The 20,207-nt window shown below is 41.5% G+C and overlaps 1 protein-coding gene across 4 annotated transcripts in view; it reads left to right on the top strand.

Moving 5' to 3' along the window:
• The window catches only part of AKAP10 (A-kinase anchoring protein 10), a 91,181-nt gene that overhangs the window by 14,283 nt on the left and 56,691 nt on the right, over positions 1–20,207 (top strand). For 3 of the 4 annotated variants that reach the window (XM_031657417.1, XM_003912461.3, XM_031657416.1), the window contains exons 2-4: positions 7,075–7,122; positions 12,776–12,958; positions 18,041–18,598. In XM_031657417.1, the coding sequence (XP_031513277.1) occupies positions 7,075–7,122; positions 12,776–12,958; positions 18,041–18,598 (789 nt within the window). The remainder of the gene's footprint in view (positions 1–7,074; positions 7,123–12,775; positions 12,959–18,040; positions 18,599–20,207) is intronic. The other variant, XM_031657418.1, reaches the window with a different exon arrangement.

Genomic DNA, 20,207 nt, shown 5'->3' with positions numbered 1-20,207 from the left:
AGGCTGAGGGAGAAGTATAGCTTGAACCCAGGAGTTTAAGACCAGCCTGAGCAACATGAGACCTGTACAAAAGATAAAAAATTTGCTGGGTGTGATGGTGCACACCTGTGGTCCCAGCTGCTCAGGAGGCTGAGGCAGAAGGATCACTTGAGCCTAGGAGGTGGAGGCTACAGTGAGCCATATTTGAGTCACTACACTCCAGCCTGAATGACAAAGTGAGACCCTGTGTCAAACAAAATATAGAGAGAATGTTAATTTAAAATTTCAAAAGAGGAGTGATCTGAACTTATATCTTAAAAAGATCATTTTAGGGCACGGTGGCTCATGCCTGTAATCAAGTGCTTTGGGAGGCTGAGACGGGAGGATCACCTCAGGCCAGTTCAAGATCAACCTGTACAACATAGAGAGACTTCATCTCTATAAAAAGAAAAAATAAATAGCTGGGCGTTGTGAGCTATTCAGGATGCTGAAGCAGAAACATCACTTGAGCCCAGGAGTTTGAGGCTGTAGTAAGCTGTGATCCCACCACTGCAACACAGTGAGATCCTGTCTCAAAGAAAAAAAAAATCATTCTAGAAGCTTTTTGGAGACTGGATGTGGTAAGAGTAGAAGCTGGAGATGGTCTGTTAGGGATTCTATTCAGACTTTAAATACCCCCAATGCGTTGAGTCCCAAATTGACATCACTACCTTGGATCCTTGCCCCTGAATCCAGATTGGTATATGCAACTTTAGGTTCACTTTATATCTCTACCTCATTAATACAGAGGTGTCCATTATTTTGGCTTCCCTAGGCCACATTGGAAGAATTGTCTTGAGCCACACATAAAATACACTAACGCTAACAATAGCTGATGAGCTGGAAAAAAAAAAATCGCAAAACTCATAATGTTTTAAGAAAGTTTACGAATTTGTGTTGGGCTCATTCAAAGCTGTCCTGGGCTGCATGAGGCCCATAGGCTGCAGGTTGGACAAACTTAATCCAATAGATACCTTCAACTTGCAATATCTAAAATTTTATGCCAGATTTAGTCCTTTTAAACCCGCTCATCAGTTTTTCTCAGTAAGTAGTATTTTTGGCTTTTTTTGTTGTTGTTGTTTTTGTGATGGAGTTTCGCTCTTATTGTTCAGGCTGGAATGCAGTGGCGGATCTTGGCTCACTGCAACCTCTGCCTCCTGGGTTCAAGTGATTCTCCTACCTCAGCCTCCCAAGTGGCTGGAATTACAGGCATGCACCACCACGACCAGCTAATTTTTGGAGACAGGGTTTCACCATGTTGGTCAGGCTGGTTTTGTACTCCTGACCTGAGGTGATCCACCCGCCTCGGCCTCCCAAAGTGCTGGGGTTACAGGCGTGAGCCACCGCTCCTGGCTGCATTTTTGGATTTTTAATTGCTCAGCCCAAAACTTTAGTACATCCTTGAACCTCTTCTTTCCTCCTACTCTATATCTGATCCATCAGCAAATCTGTTAGGTCTACCTCACACATATCCAAATCCTACCACTTCTCACCATCTGTGACAATTAACACCCTGGTCTAGGCAGTCATCTCTGTTAAGATTGAGTGGTTAAAGATGTCCTCTAAGGAGATGACATTCAAATCTGAGCTTAAATGTCAAGAGGGAGCTGGTTTTATAAAGATTGAGGAGGCAGCATTATTTTGCTATAGGCTTCCATTTGGTTTCCATTCCATTCTTGATACTTTTTTTTTTTTTTGAGACAGAGTCTTGCTCTGTCGCCCAGGTTGGAGTGCAGTGACCGGATCTCAGCTCACTGCAAGCTCTGCCTCCTGGGTTTATGCCATTCTCCTGCCTCAGCCTCCTGAGTAGCTGGGACTACAGGCGCCCGCCACCTCGCCTGGCTAGTTTTTTGTATTTTTTAGTAGAGACGGGGTTTCACCGTGTTAGCCAGGATGGTCTTGATCTCCTGACCTCGTGATCCGCCCGTCTCGGCCTCCCAAAGTGCTGGGATTACAGGCTTGAGCCACCGCGCCCGGCCTCCATTCTTGATACTTATGGTATATGTTCAAAACAAATGCACAGAAACAGACCCAGGTATATATGGGAATTTTGGATATAAAAAGAGTTCCTAGTTGGGAAAAGATAGACTGATCTGTAAATGATGCCAATTATCCATTATCTGGCAAAAAATAATTTCCTGCCTCCTCTCATACATATCAGATCAATAGACTTTTTCTGTTAAGGGCCAAATAGTAAATATTTTAGGCTTTCCAGACCATATGGTTTCTGTCACACTCTCCTCTATCCTTGAAGCCACAGATAATATGTAAACAAATGGGCATGGCTGTGCTACAATAAAACTTTACTTCCAAAAACCTGTAGTGGGCCAGTTTAGGCATGGCCAGCACTTTGGGAGGCTGAGGCAGACGATCACTTGGGGTCAGGAGTTTGAGACCAGCCTGGCCAACATGGTGAAACCCCATCTCTACTAAAAATGCAAAACTTAGCTGGGCATGGTGGTGTGTGTCTATAATTCCAGCTACTCTGGAGGATGAGACACAAGAATCACTTGAACCCAGGAGGCAGAGGTTGCAGTGAGCCAAGATAGCGCCACTGCACTCCAGCCTGGGTGATGGAGTCTTAAAGCAAAACGAAACAAAAGGTAGTGGGTTGGATTTGGCCCATGAGCCGTAGTTTGCCAATCCTTGATATAGAAACAAATTCCAGGTAGATAAGAGCCCAGCATGTTAAAACAAAACTTAAAATCATGTAGAAGAACAGGTAGGGGGGAAAGTCCTGATCTCGGGATAGGAAGGGATATTGTTTAACATAAGACACAGGAAAATATGTTGTGTAAATTTGACTACATTAAAACTTAATCCCAGTACTTTGGGAGGCTGAGGTGGGCGGAACATGAGGTCAAAAGATCAAGACCATCCTGGCTAACACGGTGAAACCCTGTCTGTACTAAAAATACAAAAAACTAGCCGGGTATGGTGGTGGGTGCCTGTAGTCCCAGCTACTCAGGAGACTGAGGCAGGAGAATGGCGTGAACCCAGGAGGCGAAGCTTGCAGTGAGCCGAGATTGCGCCACTACACTCCAGCCTAAGCGACAGAGCAAGACTCCATCTCAAAAAACAAAACAAAACAAAAACCTAAAACTTTCATACAATAAAATAAGATACTTACAGAAGAGAAGATTTGCATACAGGACATGTATGGAATTTCTACAATTTCTACAGGTAATAAGTAAAAGACAAAGGACATGAAGAGGCAGTTATAAAAGAGGAACCAAAATGACCAATAAACATGAAAGGATGTTTTAACCTCAGAGGAACAAGGAAATGAATTTAAAACATCAAATGCCATTTCAAAACTAATAAGTTGGCAAAATTAAAAATACCAAGGATGAGACTATGAAGCGTGGCTATCTGAGTACATGGAACTGGTACAGTCACTTTCATTTAAAATGCACATAATTTGTTTTTTATTTATTTTTTTGAGACGGAGTCTCTCTCGCCCAGGCTGGAATGTAGTGGCATGATCTCAGCTCACTGCAACCTCTGCCTCCTGGGCTCAAGCAATTCTCCTGTCTCAGCCTCCTGAGTAGCTGGGATTACAGGCGTGTGCCACCACGCCCGTCCAATTTTTTTATTTTTAGTAGAGACAGGGTTTTGCCATTTTGGCCAGGCTGGCCTCAAACTCCTGACCTCAGGTGAGCTGCTTCCCATAGTGCTGGGATTACAGGCGTGATCCAACGCTCCTGGCCAAAAAAAAATGCACATAATTTGTTACCTAGCAATTCCGTTTCTAGAGGTTTATTCTAGAGAAATTCTTGCTTATATGCATAGGAACACGTGTACTAGAATGTTCATCAGTTGAATATTTAAGTGAAAATTAGGAAATAAAGTAAATGTTCACTAACAGGAAAATGAGTAAATAAAGGTATATTTATAAAGGAACTAAATAGCTAAAATGAATGAACTAGAGCTGCATGAATGAACTAGAACTGCATCAATAGTCATGTCAGATTATTGAATGAATACAGATCAGATATGTGTGGAGTGCCATTTGTGTAATTAATTTTTTTTTTTTTTTGAGACAGAGTCTTACTCTGTCACTCAGGGTGGAGTGCAGTGGCGTGATGTCGCTTACTGCAACTTCCACTTCCTGGGTTAAAGTGATTCTTCTGCCTCAGCCTCCCGAGTAGTTGGGGTTACGGGCATGCACTACCATGCCCAGCTCATTTTTATATTTTTAGTGGACACGGGATTTCACTGTGTTGGCCAGGCTGGTCTTGAACTCCTGACCTCAAGTGATCCACCCAACTTGGCCTCCCAAAGTGCTAGGATTACAGGCATGAGCCACTGTGCTTAGCCATTCACGTAATTTTTAAAGATGTGCAGAATAATACTATTAAAATGTATATATACATTTGGCTGGGTGTGATGGCTCACACCTATAATCCCAGCACTTTGGGAGGCTGAGGCAGGAGGATCACTTGAGCCCAGGAGTACAAGACTAGCCTGGGCAAGATAGCAAAACCCCATCTCAACAACAGAAAGGATAATTAGGCATGGTGACGTGAGAGAATCACTTGAGCCCAGGAGTTTGAGTATTATCAGGCCACTGCACTCTAGCCTGGACAACAGAGCAAGACCCTGTCTCAAAAAAATAAAAATTAAAAAGAAAGTATTTGGATGTGGTCGTAGTCAAAAAACAGACATGGAAGGAAAACATCTAATTTATTTATTTATTTATTTATTTTTTAAGACAGAGTCTTGCTCTGTCGCCCAGGCTGGGGTACAGTGGTGTAATTTCAGCTCACTGCAATCTCCGCCTCCTGGGTTCAAGCGATTCTCCCGCCTCAGCCTTCTAAGTAACTGGGACTACAGGTACCCGCCACCACACCCTGCTAATTTTTGTGTTTTCAGTAGAGATGGGGTTTCACCATGTTGGCAAGGCTGGTCTCGAACTCCTGACCTCAAGTAAGCCACTCGCCTTGGCCTCCCAAAGTCCTGGGATTACAGGCGTGAGCCACCGTTCCCAGCCAGAAAATATCTAATTTAGTATAGTATTTATATCTGGGAAAGGAAGGGTCAGGTGGTGATTCATGGGAACTCTAAACTCTATGTATAATACTTAGGGGGACAGAAGGAAATGAAGCAAAATGCTGATATTTGATTGTTGAGTTGCATGTCTGTTAGAAGTATAACATAGGAGATCTGGTGTTAGTAGGAGAATGTTTTTAGGGTGGTAAAAGTGAAACCGTGGCGGTTTATTTTAGCAGTAGAATCAGTTGGTCATAGTTTGTATGTGGAAGGTAATAAACAGACCATGTTAAGGATGACTTCCAGAATTGTGGTCTGAGTAGTGGGTGAATGACAGTGTCATTCATGAGGGAAGATGAAGACTGAGGTAGGAACAGTTTTGGGAGAAGATGACATATTCCCTTTTAGACAAGTGGAATTGTAGAAGATGGCAGGTAGGTGGTTAGCTATATGAATTTGAGATAAAAGATTTAGGATGGAGATATAAATTTAGGAGTAACAGCATATATATGGTATTGTAAGCCTTAAGAATGGGTAGGAACAGCCAGGGAATACAGATGTATATGCAGAAGAGAGGAGTCAAGGAAGCCAAGACAAGTTAATGTTTCAAGTGAGTGATGTAGTCCATGGGCAGATGCTGCTGAGAGGGCTGCAAACACCAGTCACCCTACAACATTTTTAAATGTTGTCTTCCTGATAGCAGTGATGAGTACCTGCAACGATCTTATTTATTTTTTTCATGTTAGTCTCCACACACTTGAATGTAGACTTTTTGAAGGCAAAATCACTGCCTTTTCTGAGCTGGGAGCGTGTCTGGCACATACTAAGCACTCAACAGTTGATGTATCGACTTCAACCAGATACTCTGGGGGCGAGTTATTTCCTGCTACTAGCCTTTCACCTTTCAGTGTTTAAGAGCACAAATAGAGAGATGGGCACGCTTTGGCATTTCTTATTTTGATAACCTTTTCCTAGTAAGATTTTTTAAAGTTTAATGTTAAAAAAAAAAAAAAAGAAAAGGGGGTTTAAAATAGTCTTATGTCAGATCCTATAATAGAATTCACACTTGGCTTAAGCTGCTGGGCACCTTCTTATCTTGGATGTCATATTATCTACAGCAGAATTTTTACTGTTTTATGTAATAAAGAAGCAATTATATGATTATTTTACAGACAAATTTTTTTTATCTTTTTTTTTCTTTTAGATGGAGTCTCCCTTTGTCACTCAGGCTGGAGTACAGTGGCGTGATCTTGGCGCACTGCAACCTCCGCCTCCCAGGTTCAAGCAATTCTCTGCCTCAGCCTCCCAAGTAGCTGGGCTTACAGGTGCCCGCCACCATGCCCAGCTCATTTTTTTGTATTTGTAGTACAGATGGTGTTTCACCATGTTGGCCAGGCTGATCTTGAACTACTGACCTCAGGTGATCCACCCGCCTTGGCCTCCCAAAGTGCTGGGATTACAGGCGTGAGCCACCGTGCCTGGCCCAGACAAATTATTATACTTTGAGTGTTAGAGGTTTAGGATGTTTTTACTTGATGCTATGGGAAGAATAAGAAGTAATATGTGATACACAACCAGAGAACTTTCTTCACTATGCTTCTAGTAGCTAGTACTCTGGATGACGCGTGGTAATAATATTGGTTAACATTTGTCCTAAATTTACTGTGCTAGTCACCCTTCTAAGCCCCTTACAGGTATTTTTTTTTTTCATCAATAACCCTCTAAGGTAGTTTTTATTATTGACCTAATTTTATAAATCAAGAAAATTAAGACCCAGAGAAGTAAAGTAACTTGTCCAAGATCACGTGGCTTATAAGTGGTAGAGCCCGTGACTACATTGTTTCTCCATAAGCAGGTTCAACTCTTTTGACTGGATGCTGTTTCAAGGTCACTTCCTTAGAGAAGCCTTTGCTGACAACTGCCCTCCTGTGCTGTCCTCCAAGGCTTTCCATTGTTCTAGAACTTTGAATACTCATCTTAGAATAAAGCTGGTCTAATTTTTACAATATTATTGAGTGGATCTCTGACTGCAAAATTGGTCATAATTATCTTTTTATATTCTAGTGAAAGGCAAAGAACAAGAGAAGACCTCAGATGTCAAGTCCATTAAAGGTAAGTTCTGCCCTTTGCAATCCACTGCGTTAGAAAGTGATGTGCTTTGCATTTGTGGACTCTTTAATCCTGTTATCTTCTCTCTTTTGGCATTAATCATTTCTGCCTTATTTTATAATTAGTTATGATTTTGATTTATTTCCCTCTTTAACCTGTGTAACACTTTAACACCTAGCATATAATAAGTAGGTTTTTTTACTTTAATTATTTTTTTGAGATAGAGTTTTGCTCTTATCGCCCAGGCTGGAGTGTGGTGGTGCCATCTCGGCTCACTACAACATCCCCCTCCCGGGTTCAAGCGATTCTCCTGCCTCAGCCTCCCGAGTAGCTGGGATTACAGGTGCCCGCCACCATGCCCAGCTAATTTTTGTATTTTTAGTGGAGACAGGGTTTTACCATGTTGACCAGGCCAGTCTCGAACTGCTGACCTCAAGTGATTCACTCACCTCGGCCTCCCAAACTCCTGGGATTACAGGCGTGAGCCACCACGCTCGGCCATAAGTAGGCTTTTACTGAGCCTTCTGTGTATTGGCTATCCTAGTGATTACAGTGAACCAGTGCCCTTCTTATTAATCACACATTTAGTTGTTCCCTAAAAGTGATTAGTTGACTTTATTTAGTAAGACGAAAAATGAAGAATGCTCTTAACTGAGCAGTCTGTTAACTGCAGGAAAGCACTGGCGCTATTTATCCAGAAGTATGGTAGATTACAGTTTTTGCTTTTTTATTTGAATGAACAAACTTAATTTAAAATATATTAGTTTTGTTTATTTTTTGTTGGGATTGATACATTGTCGTTGTTTATAGATTAGAGCATACTTTTAAAAGATGCTATATTATTCACTGATTTTATTTGTCCAGTGTACAGAGATTGAAATGGGAAAATTATAATGGAAATTGTTTCCATAGTCATTACATATTAATTTCTTTTTTTTTTTTTTTTTTTTTTTTTTTGAGACTGAGTCTGGCTCTGTCGCCCAGGCTGGAGTGCAGTGGCCGGATCTCAGCTCACTGCAAGCTCCGCCTCCCGGGTTTACGCCATTCTCCTGCCTCAGCCTCCGGAGTAGCTGGGACCACAGGCGCCCGCCACCTCGCCCGGCTAGTTTTTTGTATTTTTTAGTAGAGACGGGGTTTCACCGTGTCAGCCAGGATGGTCTCGATCTCCTGACCTTGTGATCCGCCCGTCTCAGCCTCCCAAAGTGCTGGGATTACAGGCTGAGCCACCGCGCCCGGCTACATATTAATTTCATCAGTTTATTTCTGTAAAATCTGTAGATTGGTGCTTATTTAGATTTTTCTTTCAAATATGTTTATGTTGCATTGCTCGCATTGAGTATTCTACATGCTCAATTTGCTAGAGAAGAAGACTAATTATAACCTAGGAAAGTTGTAAAATTAGGGGAAAAAAATAAGGTACTTTACAGCCTACTTTACTTATTTCTTATTTAAAGCCAGTTGGATTCCACGTTAGTTCAAACTGCCTTCTTTGAGCAAAATTTGATTGGCAGTGATAAAGGCTTAAAGCCCTTCTCAAGCAGAGACCTGTAAAGACTAGATCTGATTGTAGTAGAAGGAAGGAACTTAGACGTCTCAGGCAGTGAGAACACCAGTCTTTCACTCTAAACTTTGCCACTAACAGTACGACCTTGGGAAGTTGTAGCTTTCTTCAGATTCTTTATTTGTTGAATGAGGGGATTGGCCTAGTTAATTTCTTTTTTTTTTTTTTTTGAGACGGAGTCTTGCTCTGTTGCCCAGGCTGGAGTGCAGTGGCCGGATCTCAGCTCACTGCAAGCTCCGCCTCCCGGGTTCACGCCATTCTCCTGCCTCAGCCTCCCGAGCAGCTGGGACTACAGGCGCCGCCACCTCGCCCGGCTAGTTTTTTGTATTTTTAAAGTAGAGACGGGGTTTCACCGTGTCAGCCAGGATGGTCTCGATCTCCTGACCTCGTGATCCGCCCGTCTCGGCCTCCCAAAGTGCTGGGATTACAGGCTTGAGCCACCGCGCCCGGCCAACCTAGTTAATTTCTAAATCTCTACCGGGCTAAAAAATTCTATGCTCATACTCTGATTATGATAGTATATAACCTGTGCTTAACATTCACTGACTTAACCTTAGGATAATACAGAAGCAGTACCAGAAACAGCCCCTCAAGACGTTTGCAGTCTCATTAGAAAGACAAACTTATATACAGAACAGTAGCAAATAAACCAAAATAATAATAGCTGCCATTTATAGAACACTTCTTCTATTCTGGGCATTAGACAAAAACTGACTGTAACGGTAAACAAAAAAGACTTAGGTCCTGCCCTCATTGAACTTCCAGATTAATAGGGGAGAGGAATATTAATCAAGTAATTCCACAGATGGCTTGGCCTAGATTGGTAGTGATGGAAATAAAGAGATCTGAACAGACTTGAAAAAACATTAGGAGGCAAAATGGATAGAAGTTTATTATTGATTAAATATGAGGTGTGAGAGAGAGGAATATTTAAGATTGATACCTACCTTCTGACTTGCCTGACAGAACCAAGCCAGGAAATTATATGTTCAGTTTTGTTATGTTGGGTGGGAGGTGCTTTTGAGTCATTCATTTACATATGTTACATATATTATTTTATATGCACAGTAATTTTAAGGTCTGAATTGTAAACCACAGGTTAGAGAGTGATTTTTTAGAGTCTAGCAAACCTAGGTTGAAATCCTGCCTGTTGAAATGGCTGTTTACTAGCTCATTAACCTAGGGCAAAGTATTCAACTTGTTTTCATTTTTGTCTTCACCTCTAAAATAAGGAAAATATGGTCTTACAAGATTGTCATGAGAGAGAGATGAAATAATATCCAAAAAAAAGATACATAGAGAAACTAGTATAGTGCCTGGTATATAATAGGTCCTCCATTGGTAGCTATCATTATCTAGTTTTAACATAGCCTTCAATTTGTTGAATTCATCAAACTAAGTGAAGCATTACAAGGAGTTCAGAGGAATTTGAGGTCAGCAAATGATTTCTGAAGTTTAGGGAAGACTTCATGGAAATGACACTTACCTTGTATAAAAGTTGAAGATTAAGAAAGATTTGAATGAGAGTTTCTTTCTCTTTTCTCCCTACCAGCCCAGCTTCTTATTTGAGGATATATTGGGCAGAGGGGCCTTCAGACAAGTAAAGGGAGATTTTTACAGAAAGATTGAGATGAAGGTATAGAAGGCTGTAAAGACCAGAAAAGAGAATTGAGACAGGAAGCAGGAAGCCACTGTAGGTTTTTGAGCAAGATACTGATGCTGTAAGTGTGGTGTTTATGAAAGGTTAGTCTGGAAGAGATTTGCAGGATGGAGACCCCAGAAGTTTTTTTGTTATAATACAGACAGACTTGCACTGAGGGTGTGGTGTTAAAAATAAACAGGTAAGTAAATGTTTAAACATCTTGAAGGAAAAGTCAACAAATCTTGGCAAGTAAACAGATACAGTGAAAAAGAATGGGACCAAGATTTTGAGTTTTGGAGACTGGTGGATTGAACAGACAGGGAAATTGAGAGGAGAATCAGACGATGATGTTTTAAGTTGATATTTAGATAGATTGTGCTGAAGATGGTAAAGTCAGTGTGGGTGGGAATGCCTAGTAGCGGTAATCAGTGATACAAGACCAAAGTCCAGGTCAAAGACAATTCACAGATAGAGATCAGGGATTTCTCATCTGCTCTGCAGAGGTGTACCCCAGGAGCTGTTGCAAAGAGTCCATGTGGAGGGTGTGAGTAAGATGTTCCCCTTGAATTTGCCAGAATTACTTTTTTTTTTTTTTCTGAGACAGATTCTCGCTCTGTCGCCCAGGCTGGAGGGCAGTGGCGAGATCTCGGCTCACTGCAACCTCCGCCTCCCGGGTTCAAGCGATTCTCCTGCCTCAGCCTCCCAAGTAGCTGGGATTACAGGTACGTGCCACCATGCCCAGCTAATTTTTTTTTTGTATTTTTAGTAGAGATGGGGTTTCACCATGTTGGCCAGGCTGGTCTCAAACTCCTGACCTCGTGATCGCCCGCCTCGGCCTCCAAAGGTTCTGGGATTACAGGCATGAACCACCGCGCCCGACCCCTTGTTAAGTTTATTTTGGGGGTAAGCAAAGGAGGTTGCAGCTTTAAAAAAGTTTGAAAAGTATTGCTGTAGTAATAATTAAAGATTTGAGAGTAAATATGCTTTCTAGCAGAAAGAATAAAAGAAGAACAGATAGCGTCAAGAAGAGGAGCCAAAGAAGCAGGCCATATCTGACACACTGGGCATTGATAAATGGGTATTCTTTTAAGAATGAAAGGAATGAGCAGATAGAAGAGGAAATTAGGAGAATATAATACCATGGAGACCAAGAAAGATAGACTATCAGGAAGGAGTGGTAAAAATAAGTTACTAATTCTAACAGAGATGTTAGGAGGGACCAGGGAAAGCCTTGTACAAATGAGTTAATAGCATTTTATATTATATACATCTAATTAAGAAACAATGCAAGAGTCTCACAATTCCTATAGACTCATACTTGTCTGAACACGAAAACTGGCTTTTGTTTATAAATAAGCTAAAAATTATTTTGCTCCTTCCAATTTCTCATGAAAATAAAAATAAACCTTCCTTTAAAATTGAAAAAATAGTTTGAAGACAGTCACTCTTCATTTTGTAATTCCCACAACTATTATTGAATGACTGAAATTATCTTTATTCTGAAGCCAAAAGGGTGATACTGATATTTCTTCAGACTACTAAAAATATATTTTAAGAATTTTGAGTGTGCTTTATCTTCTTTTTTTTTTGATATGGAATTTCACTCTTCTTGCTCAGGCTAGAGTGCGGTGGTGCGATCTCAGCTCACTGCAACCTCTGCCTCCCAGGTTCAAGCAATTCTTCTGCCTCGGCCTCCCAAGTAGCTGGGATTACAGGCGCCTGCCCCCACACCCAGCTAATTTTTTGTATTTTTAGTAGAGACAGGGTGTCACCATGTTGGTCAGGCTGGTCTCAAATTCCTGACCTCAGGTGACCCACCTTCCTTGGCCTCCCAAAGTACTGCCATTACAGGCAGAGCCACCACACCCGGCCTAAGGAATGTTTTTCTAGGTTTCCTCCCACCCTAAGCATTTATTCTGCAATTTTAATTTTGTTCCTAAAGCAAGCAAGGTTTAAGGATTTTAAAATAATCCATATTTTAGAATGCTTTCTGGCTTTGTTACTCTTTATACACAATAGAAGTTCTCAGAGAAAGATCTCGCTCTTTTAACTTTTTGGCACAGTATTTTGAGAATTATAAATAATACTAGAATGTTTTCTGGCTGGGTGTGGTGGCTCATGCCTGTAATCCCAGCCACTTGGGAGGCTGAGGCAGGAGAATCACTTGAACCTGGGAGGCGGAGGTTGTAGTGACCCGAGATTATGCCACTGCACTTCAGTCTGGATGACAGAGCAAGACTGTCTGAAAAAAAAAAAAAAAAATAGAGTGTTTTCTTCCCAATTTTCTGCCACTTGATTAAGTTACTTTTCCTGTAAAGTATTTTTTGCTGAGTATGCTGACTTAAGAGTAATGTTACAAAATTTAATTTTTAAAGTTCTCTGAAAGCCCCCTTATGAGAATTTTAGGCTATCAAATTGTGTTTAATTCTTAACAATTTTTTGAAAAATTATAGCTTCAATATCCGTACATTCCCCACAAAAAAGCACTAAAAATCATGCCTTGCTGGAGGCTGCAGGACCAAGTCATGTTGCAATCAATGCCATTTCTGCCAACATGGACTCCTTTTCAAGTAGCAGGACAGCCACACTTAAGAAGCAGCCAAGCCACATGGAGGCCGCTCATTTTGGTGACCTGGGTAAGTAACTATCATTTTTTGTTAACTTGCAATAGAAGGATTTGAGTACAATATGTGAAACTTCTGTCATAGGATACAGAACTATATAACTGGAAGATGCTTTGGAAAAAATGTATTTAAAATAACAACTACAAGTATAATGGTTAGCACTGTGTTGTGTTCCTGTAAGTATAGAATATAAAGCATGCCCAGTAGAAAAACAAGCATTTCCAGAAGAAATATGTCGGACCACTAAATATAAATATATGAAAAAGATGCCTCACTTTATTACTGAGGAAAGTGCAAATTAAAATAATCAGTTAATGTTCCCTAATGTATTAGCATATATATATATATGTTGTGTCACCTAGGCTGGAATGCAGTGGCAGGATCTCAGCTCACTGCAAGCTCCGCCTCCCAGGTTCACGCCATTCTCCTGCCTCAGCCTTCTGAGTAGCTGGGACTACAGGCACCCTCCACAATACAAATAATACAATTGTTTGTATTTTTAGTGGAGACGGGCCGAGTTAGCCAGGATGGTCTCAATCTGACCTCACGATCTGCCCGCCTCGGCCTCCCAAAGTGCTGAGATTACAGGCATGAGCCACGCACCTGACCCACATTAGCATATATTTAAAGTCTGACAATTTGAATGTTAGTGAAGATGCAGGGAAAAATACCCCTCCTATTTAGTGATAACGTAATTCGTTGAAGACTCTTTGGAAAGCAATTTGGAAATCAGTATAAAATATGCATGTCATTTAGGCCACTCTTTCTAAGACCTAGCCCTCAGATATGCTCATTCATATGCACATGTATATATGTATGTTTAAGGCTATTCATTGTAGTATTGTTTGTGATAGCAAAAAATTATGGACAACATAAATATATCTGTTAGAGGGAAATAACCAAATTGTGGTATACGCATTGCTCTGGCGTATAGTGTAGCCATTTGTTTCTATTTATTTATTTTTTTGGGACAGGATCTTATTCTGTTGCCCAGGCTGGAGTGCAGTGGTACGATCATGGTTCACTGCAGCCTTCACCTCCTGGGCGCAAGCTATTCTCTCGCCTCAGTCTCCAGAGTTACTAGGACTACAGGCATGTGTCACCACACCCAGATAATTTTTTAATTTTTTCGTAGAAACGGGGTCTCACAGGCTGGTCTCAAACTTCTGGCCTCAAGCAATTCTCCCACGTAGGCCTCCCAAAGTGCTGGGATCACAGACGTTGAGCCACCACACCTGGCTCAGTGTAGCCATTTAGAAGTCTAAAAAAGACATGGGAAAATGTCTAAGGCATGTTTGAAAGTGAGAAGCAAATCACAGTATGTATGGTAAAATCCTTTATATTAAAATAAGTTCTTCCAAAACAAAAACATATGCAGGATACCTTTATTTTCTCAGTATTTGTTAACCAAATTTTTGCACTTAGAAAATTGCATGTCGGCCGGGCGCGGTGGCTCAAGCCTGTAATCCCAGCACTTTGGGAGGCCGAGGCGGGCGGATCACGAGGTCAGGAGATCGAGACCATCCTGGCTAACATGGTGAAACCCCGTCTCTACTAAAAATACAAAAAACTAGCCGGGCGTGGTGGCGGGCGCCTGTAGTCCCAGCTACTCGGAGGCTGAGGCAGGAGAATGGCCTGAACCTGGGAGGCGGAGTTTGCAGTGAGCCGAGATCGCGCCACTGCACTCCAGCCTGGGTGACACAGCGCGAGACTCCGTCTCAAAAAAAAAAAAAAAAAAAAAGAAAATTGCATGTCATGTTGTCATAAGTTGAAAAAAAGATCCATGAACGAATAGACTTCTAATAAAATCAGTCCTTCTTTTGACATCTCTACTTTTGTGTATATTCAAACCAGTGTCAATGTGTTTGTGGGTCACACTTAGCAATAATACATAGCAAACAAAATGCACATAGCTCACAGAGTAAAATTGTAAGTTTTGCTGGATCACTCATAAGTTGCTGATGAGAATTTGAAATGGTACAGACACTCTGGAAAAAGGCAGTTTCTTTCTTTTTCTTTTTCTTTTTTTTTTGAGACAGGGTCTCACTCTGTTGCCCAGGCTGGAGTACAGTGGCGTGATTACAACTCACTGCAGCCTCAGCCTCCTCAGGTTCAGGTGATCCTCCCACCTCAGTCTCCTGAGTAGCTGGGACTACAGGCATATACCACCACGCCTGGCTAATTTTTGTATTTTTGTAGAGACAGGGTTTCGCTATGTTTCGCAAGCTGGTCTCGAACTCCTGGACTCAAACGATCCACTCGTGTGGGCCTCCCAAAGTGCTGGGATTACAGGCATGAGCTACTATGCCTGACCTAGGCAGTTTTTTTTGTTTGTTTTTTTAATTTATTTGTAGACGAGTCTCTCAGGCTGGAGTGCAGTGGCCCAATTTTGTCTCACTGCATCCTCCGCCTCCCGGGTTCAAGTGACTCTCCTGCCTCAGCCTCCTGAGTAGCTGGGATGACAGGTGCCTGCCATCATGCCAGGCTGATTTTTTATTTTTAGTAGAGATGGAGTTTCACCATGTTGGTCAGGCTGGTTTTGAACTCCTGACCTCAGGTGATCAGCCCGCCTCGGCCTCCCAAAGTGCTGGGATTACAGGCGTGAACTATCATGCTTGGCTGGTGGTTTCTTATGAGGTGAAACATGCAATTGCCATATGACCTAGCAGTTGCACTCTGCATTTTTCCTAAAGAAATGAAAACTTACCTTCCTGCAAAAACCTGTGCACAAATGTTCATGGCAGCTTAATATCAAAAAACTGGATGTTCTTCAGCAGGTGAATGAACTGGTTCATTCATACCATGGAATACCACTCAGCAATAAAAAGGAACAAACGGTTGCTACATGTAACCACTTGGATGAATATCAAGGGAATTTTGCTGTCAGACAAAAGCCAATCCCTAAAGGCTACATACAGTATGATTCCATTTGGATACTATTCTTGAAGTAGAGAAATTAGAGAAATGAAAAGATGAGTGTTTACCAGATGTTAGAGACAGGGAGGTGAGAGGGGTAAGTAGGTGTAGTTATAAAAGTGCAACAGGAGGGATCCTTGTGATGTTGAAATTGTGTCTTGGCAGTGGATGCAGAAATCTCAATGTGATAAAATTACAAAGAACTAAAAACAGGAATGAGTACAGGTAAAACTGGGGAAATCTGAATAAGTTAGAGTGTTGTATCACTGTCAGTATCTTAGAGTGATATTGTACAATAGCTTTGCAAGATGTTACCATGGGAGAAACTAAAGTGTACAAGGGATCTCCAGGTATTATTGTTTTTTTAGAGATGGGGTTTCACCATGTTGCCCAGGCTGGTCTCGAACTCCTGGGCTCAAGTGATCCACCCGCCCCAGCCTCCCAAAGTACTGGGATTATAGGCATGAGCGACCACGCCTGGCCCTTTCAGTATTTTATCTTACAACTTCATGTGAATCTAGCATTATCTCATAGAATTTAATTAAAAGAAATTGTAAATCTCACAGAAGATCAGAATTTCCTGAAGTTTGTGATGTTGACAAAGATGAACTAGTAGACATTGACAGTAAGACTGATGTGATAACATGACGTACTTCAAAAAAATGACTTGAGTATCAATGAATTAAGAAAAGCTCTTTTGACAAATTGATGAAACCCTCAGTCAGCTTTATAAGAATAACCATCTTTATGATCTTGCTATGAAAGCCAATTTAAAAAAAATTTTTTTGTTTTTCCTAACAATTAGCTTGTGGTTATAATTATAACTTAAATTTAGTTAAATATAAGATAAATGATTTTTTATTAAGTTTAGTTTTGTTTTTCAGGGTACAATCTCAAAGCTACTCTTTAACTTACTATGAATGAATAATGCTGAGTTCATAACATCTTTGTAGATATATCCACAATTTTCCCTTAGGATAAGTGCCTCTACAAGTGTAATTACTGAATTGAAAATCATGCAGTTTGCTAAGACTTTGCTATCTATTCCTGAATGCTCCACCAAAATGGTTTTGCCAGTTACATCCCCATGACCTGTTTTCCTGTGCCCTTGTTACTGCTTAATAATTTTTGAAAAAAATCTAATTTGACAGTAAAAATGCATTTTATGTTAATTTGCTTTTCTGGAATTTTTAATGAGGTTGAGTATAGTTTTTAATATTTTTATTGGCCCCTTTTCTTTGGAACTAGTATCATAAGTTTTTTTTCTTAAGAATTTACATGGTCTGGGCTGGGTGCAGTGGCTCACACCTTGCACGATTGCATCGTGGCACTTAGGGAGGCTGAGGCGGATGGATTGCCGAAGGTCAGGAGTTTGAGACCAGCCTGACCAACGTGGTGAAACCCTGTCTCTACTAGAAGTACAAAAACTAGCTGGGCGTGGTGGCAGTTGCCTGTAATCCCAGCTACTCAGGAGGCTGAGTCAAGAGAATCGCTTGAACCCGGGAGGTGGAGGTTGCATTGAGCTGAGATCGTGCCATTGCACTCCAGCCTAGGCAACAAGAGTAAAGAGTCTCAAAAAAAAAAGAATTTGCATGATCTGAATTGCCATTAAAAGAGATATGAGAATTATTGAGTTACAAAGAACTTTTTAATAATTTAGGCAAGTTTTGGAGGATTGTACTTTGTTTAGAAACCAAAAGCATAGTATTTGTAGTTTTTTTTTTTGTTTTTTTTTTTTTTTTTTTTGAGACGGAGTCTCGCTCTGTCGCCCAGGCTGGAGTGCAGTGGCCAGATCTCAGCTCACTGCAAGCTCCACCTCCCGGGTTCACGCCATTCTCCTGCCTCAGCCTCCCGAGTAGCTGGGACTACAGGCGCTGCCACCTCGCCCGGCTAGTTTTTTGTATTTTTTAGTAGAGACGGGGTTTCACCGTGTTAGCCAGAATGGTCTCGATCTCCTGACCTCGTGATCCGCCCGTCTCGGCCTCCCAAAGTGCTGGGATTACAGGCTGGAGCCACCGCGCCTGGCCTATTTGTAGTTTTTAAAATTTATTTTCGTTGGTAGGAAGTAAACTTTATTCAAGGTCTCTGGTACCAGTTATTGCTAAAAGTGATCGACTAATCTGTCAATCTGAAATTATTTATTGCTGAACTGCTAATTCTTTTGCTTCTATCTTTTAGGCAGATCTTGTCTGGACTACCAGACTCAAGAGACCAAATCAAGCCTTTCTAAGACCCTTGAACAAGTCTTGCATGACACTGTTGTCCTCCCTTACTTCATTCAATTCATGGAACTTCGGCGAATGGAGCATTTGGTGAAATTTTGGTTAGAGGCTGAAAGTTTTCACTCAACAACTTGGTCGCGAATAAGAGCACACAGTCTAAACACAGTGAAGCAGAGCTCACTGGCTGAGCCTGTCTCTCCATCTAAAAAGCACGAAACTACAGCAGCTTTTTTAACTGATTCTCTTGACAAGAGATTGGAGGATTCCGGCTCAGCACAGTTGTTTATGACTCATTCAGAAGGAATTGACCTGAATAATAGAACTAACAGCACTCAGAATCACTTGCTGCTTTCCCAGGAATATGACAGTGCCCATTCTCTCCATCTTGAAAGGGCCAGAGCAGGAACTCATCAAGTTTCCATGGAAACCCAAGAATCTTCCTCTACACTTACAGTAGCCAGTAGAAATAGTCCTGCTTCTCCACTAAAAGAATTGTCAGGAAAACTAATGAAAAGTGAGTATGTGATTTTCTTGTGTGTACGTGTGTGTCTCACTTTCTTTTTTTAATTTACAAAGCAGAACTTCAGATGAGGAATAAAATGATTGGAATCTTTTTTTTCCTCCTCTAACTACTTGTAAATTTGGGAGAATTTGGAGAGTGTAGTAGAGTCAGATCAGTGTATGGAAAAGGAGCAGGAGGGATATCTGGAGTGACTGGACCTTCTAAGAAGTGTGTTATCAGAATTAGTAAATGAAAAAGGGTCAAATGTCCTACTTTTCTCCTCCACTGATTTTGAAATCAAACCATTATCCACATAGCCTTATTTCCTCCCTCAGTCTTAATTTTATTAATATTTTACTGCACTTTGCAGATAAAATTTTTAAAAATTATTTTTAAAATGGCCAATAAGTGACATTTATTAAGTTCTGTGCTTAGGGCTGGGCGCAGTGGCTCAAGCCTGTAATCCCAGCACTTTGGGAGGCTGAGGCAGGCGGATCACAAGGTCAGCAGGAGATCAAGACCATCCTGGCTAACACGGTGAAACCCCATCTCTACTAAAAATACAAAAAAATTAGCTGGGCGTGGTGGCGGGCGCCTGTAGTCCCAGCTACTTGGGAGGCTGAGGCAGGAGAATGGCATGAACCCGGGAGGCGGAGCTTGCAGTGAGCTGAGATTGCGCCACTGCACTCCAGCCTGGGCAACAGCAAGACTGCGTCTCAAAAGAAAAAAAAAAGTTCTGTGCTTAGTGTATATTTGGATTTTATTTATTAGTCACAAGACCTCTATGCAGGTAGTAGGCATGATTATCTTATTTACACATGAGAAAACCAGGGCTTAGAAAGGTTAGGTAACTTCCCCTAGGTTGTACAGTAAATGTGGACCTAGAAGCATTTTGACAAGAGCACCTGTTTTTTTTCTTCTCTATTAGTTTAGAAATTCTATACTCTTAATCTGGGATTTTGATTAGACAGCCTTCATGTTCTTCTTTTTCATCTTAAGTGTTCTTTGTGTCTCAAAGGGCTAAGTGATTTCAGATTTTTAGTTCGCTCATTCTCAGTGAACTAAAATGAGGTCTAATCTACTACTGAATCAAGTTTTCAGTGTGTTATTTCCTCCCTCCGTCTCTCCCTCCTTCCTTCCCTCAACCAGGCTCCTGACGAGCTGAGATTACAGGCGCCCACCACTACACCTGGCTAATTTTTATATTTTAGTAGAGATGGGGTTTCACCATGTTGGTCAGGCTGGTCTTGAACTCCTGACCTCAAGTGATCCACCTGCCTCAGCCTCCCAAAGTGCTGGGATTATAGGTATGAGTCACCACACCTGGCCGCATGTTATTTTCATCACAAAGTTATTGGTTTTTTTTTTGTTTGTTTTGTTTTTTTTTTTTTTTTTGAGACGGAGTCTCGCTCTGTCGCCCAGGCTGGAGTGCAGCAGTGGCTGGATCTCAGCTCACTGCAAGCTCTGCCTCCCGGGTTCACGCCATTCTCCTGCCTCAGCCTCCCGAGTAGCTGGGACTACAGGCGTCCGCCACCTCGCCCGGCTAGTTTTTTGTATTTTGTATTTTTTTGGTAGAGACGGGGTTTCACCGTGTTAGCCAGGATGGTCTCGATCTCCTGAC

The sequence above is a fragment of the Papio anubis genome, chromosome 17 (genome assembly GCF_008728515.1).
Source record: "Papio anubis isolate 15944 chromosome 17, Panubis1.0, whole genome shotgun sequence".
NCBI lineage: Eukaryota > Metazoa > Chordata > Mammalia > Primates > Cercopithecidae > Papio > Papio anubis.
The sequence above is the reverse complement of the archived record's forward strand: the minus strand, read 5'-3'. Positions and strand labels throughout refer to the sequence as shown.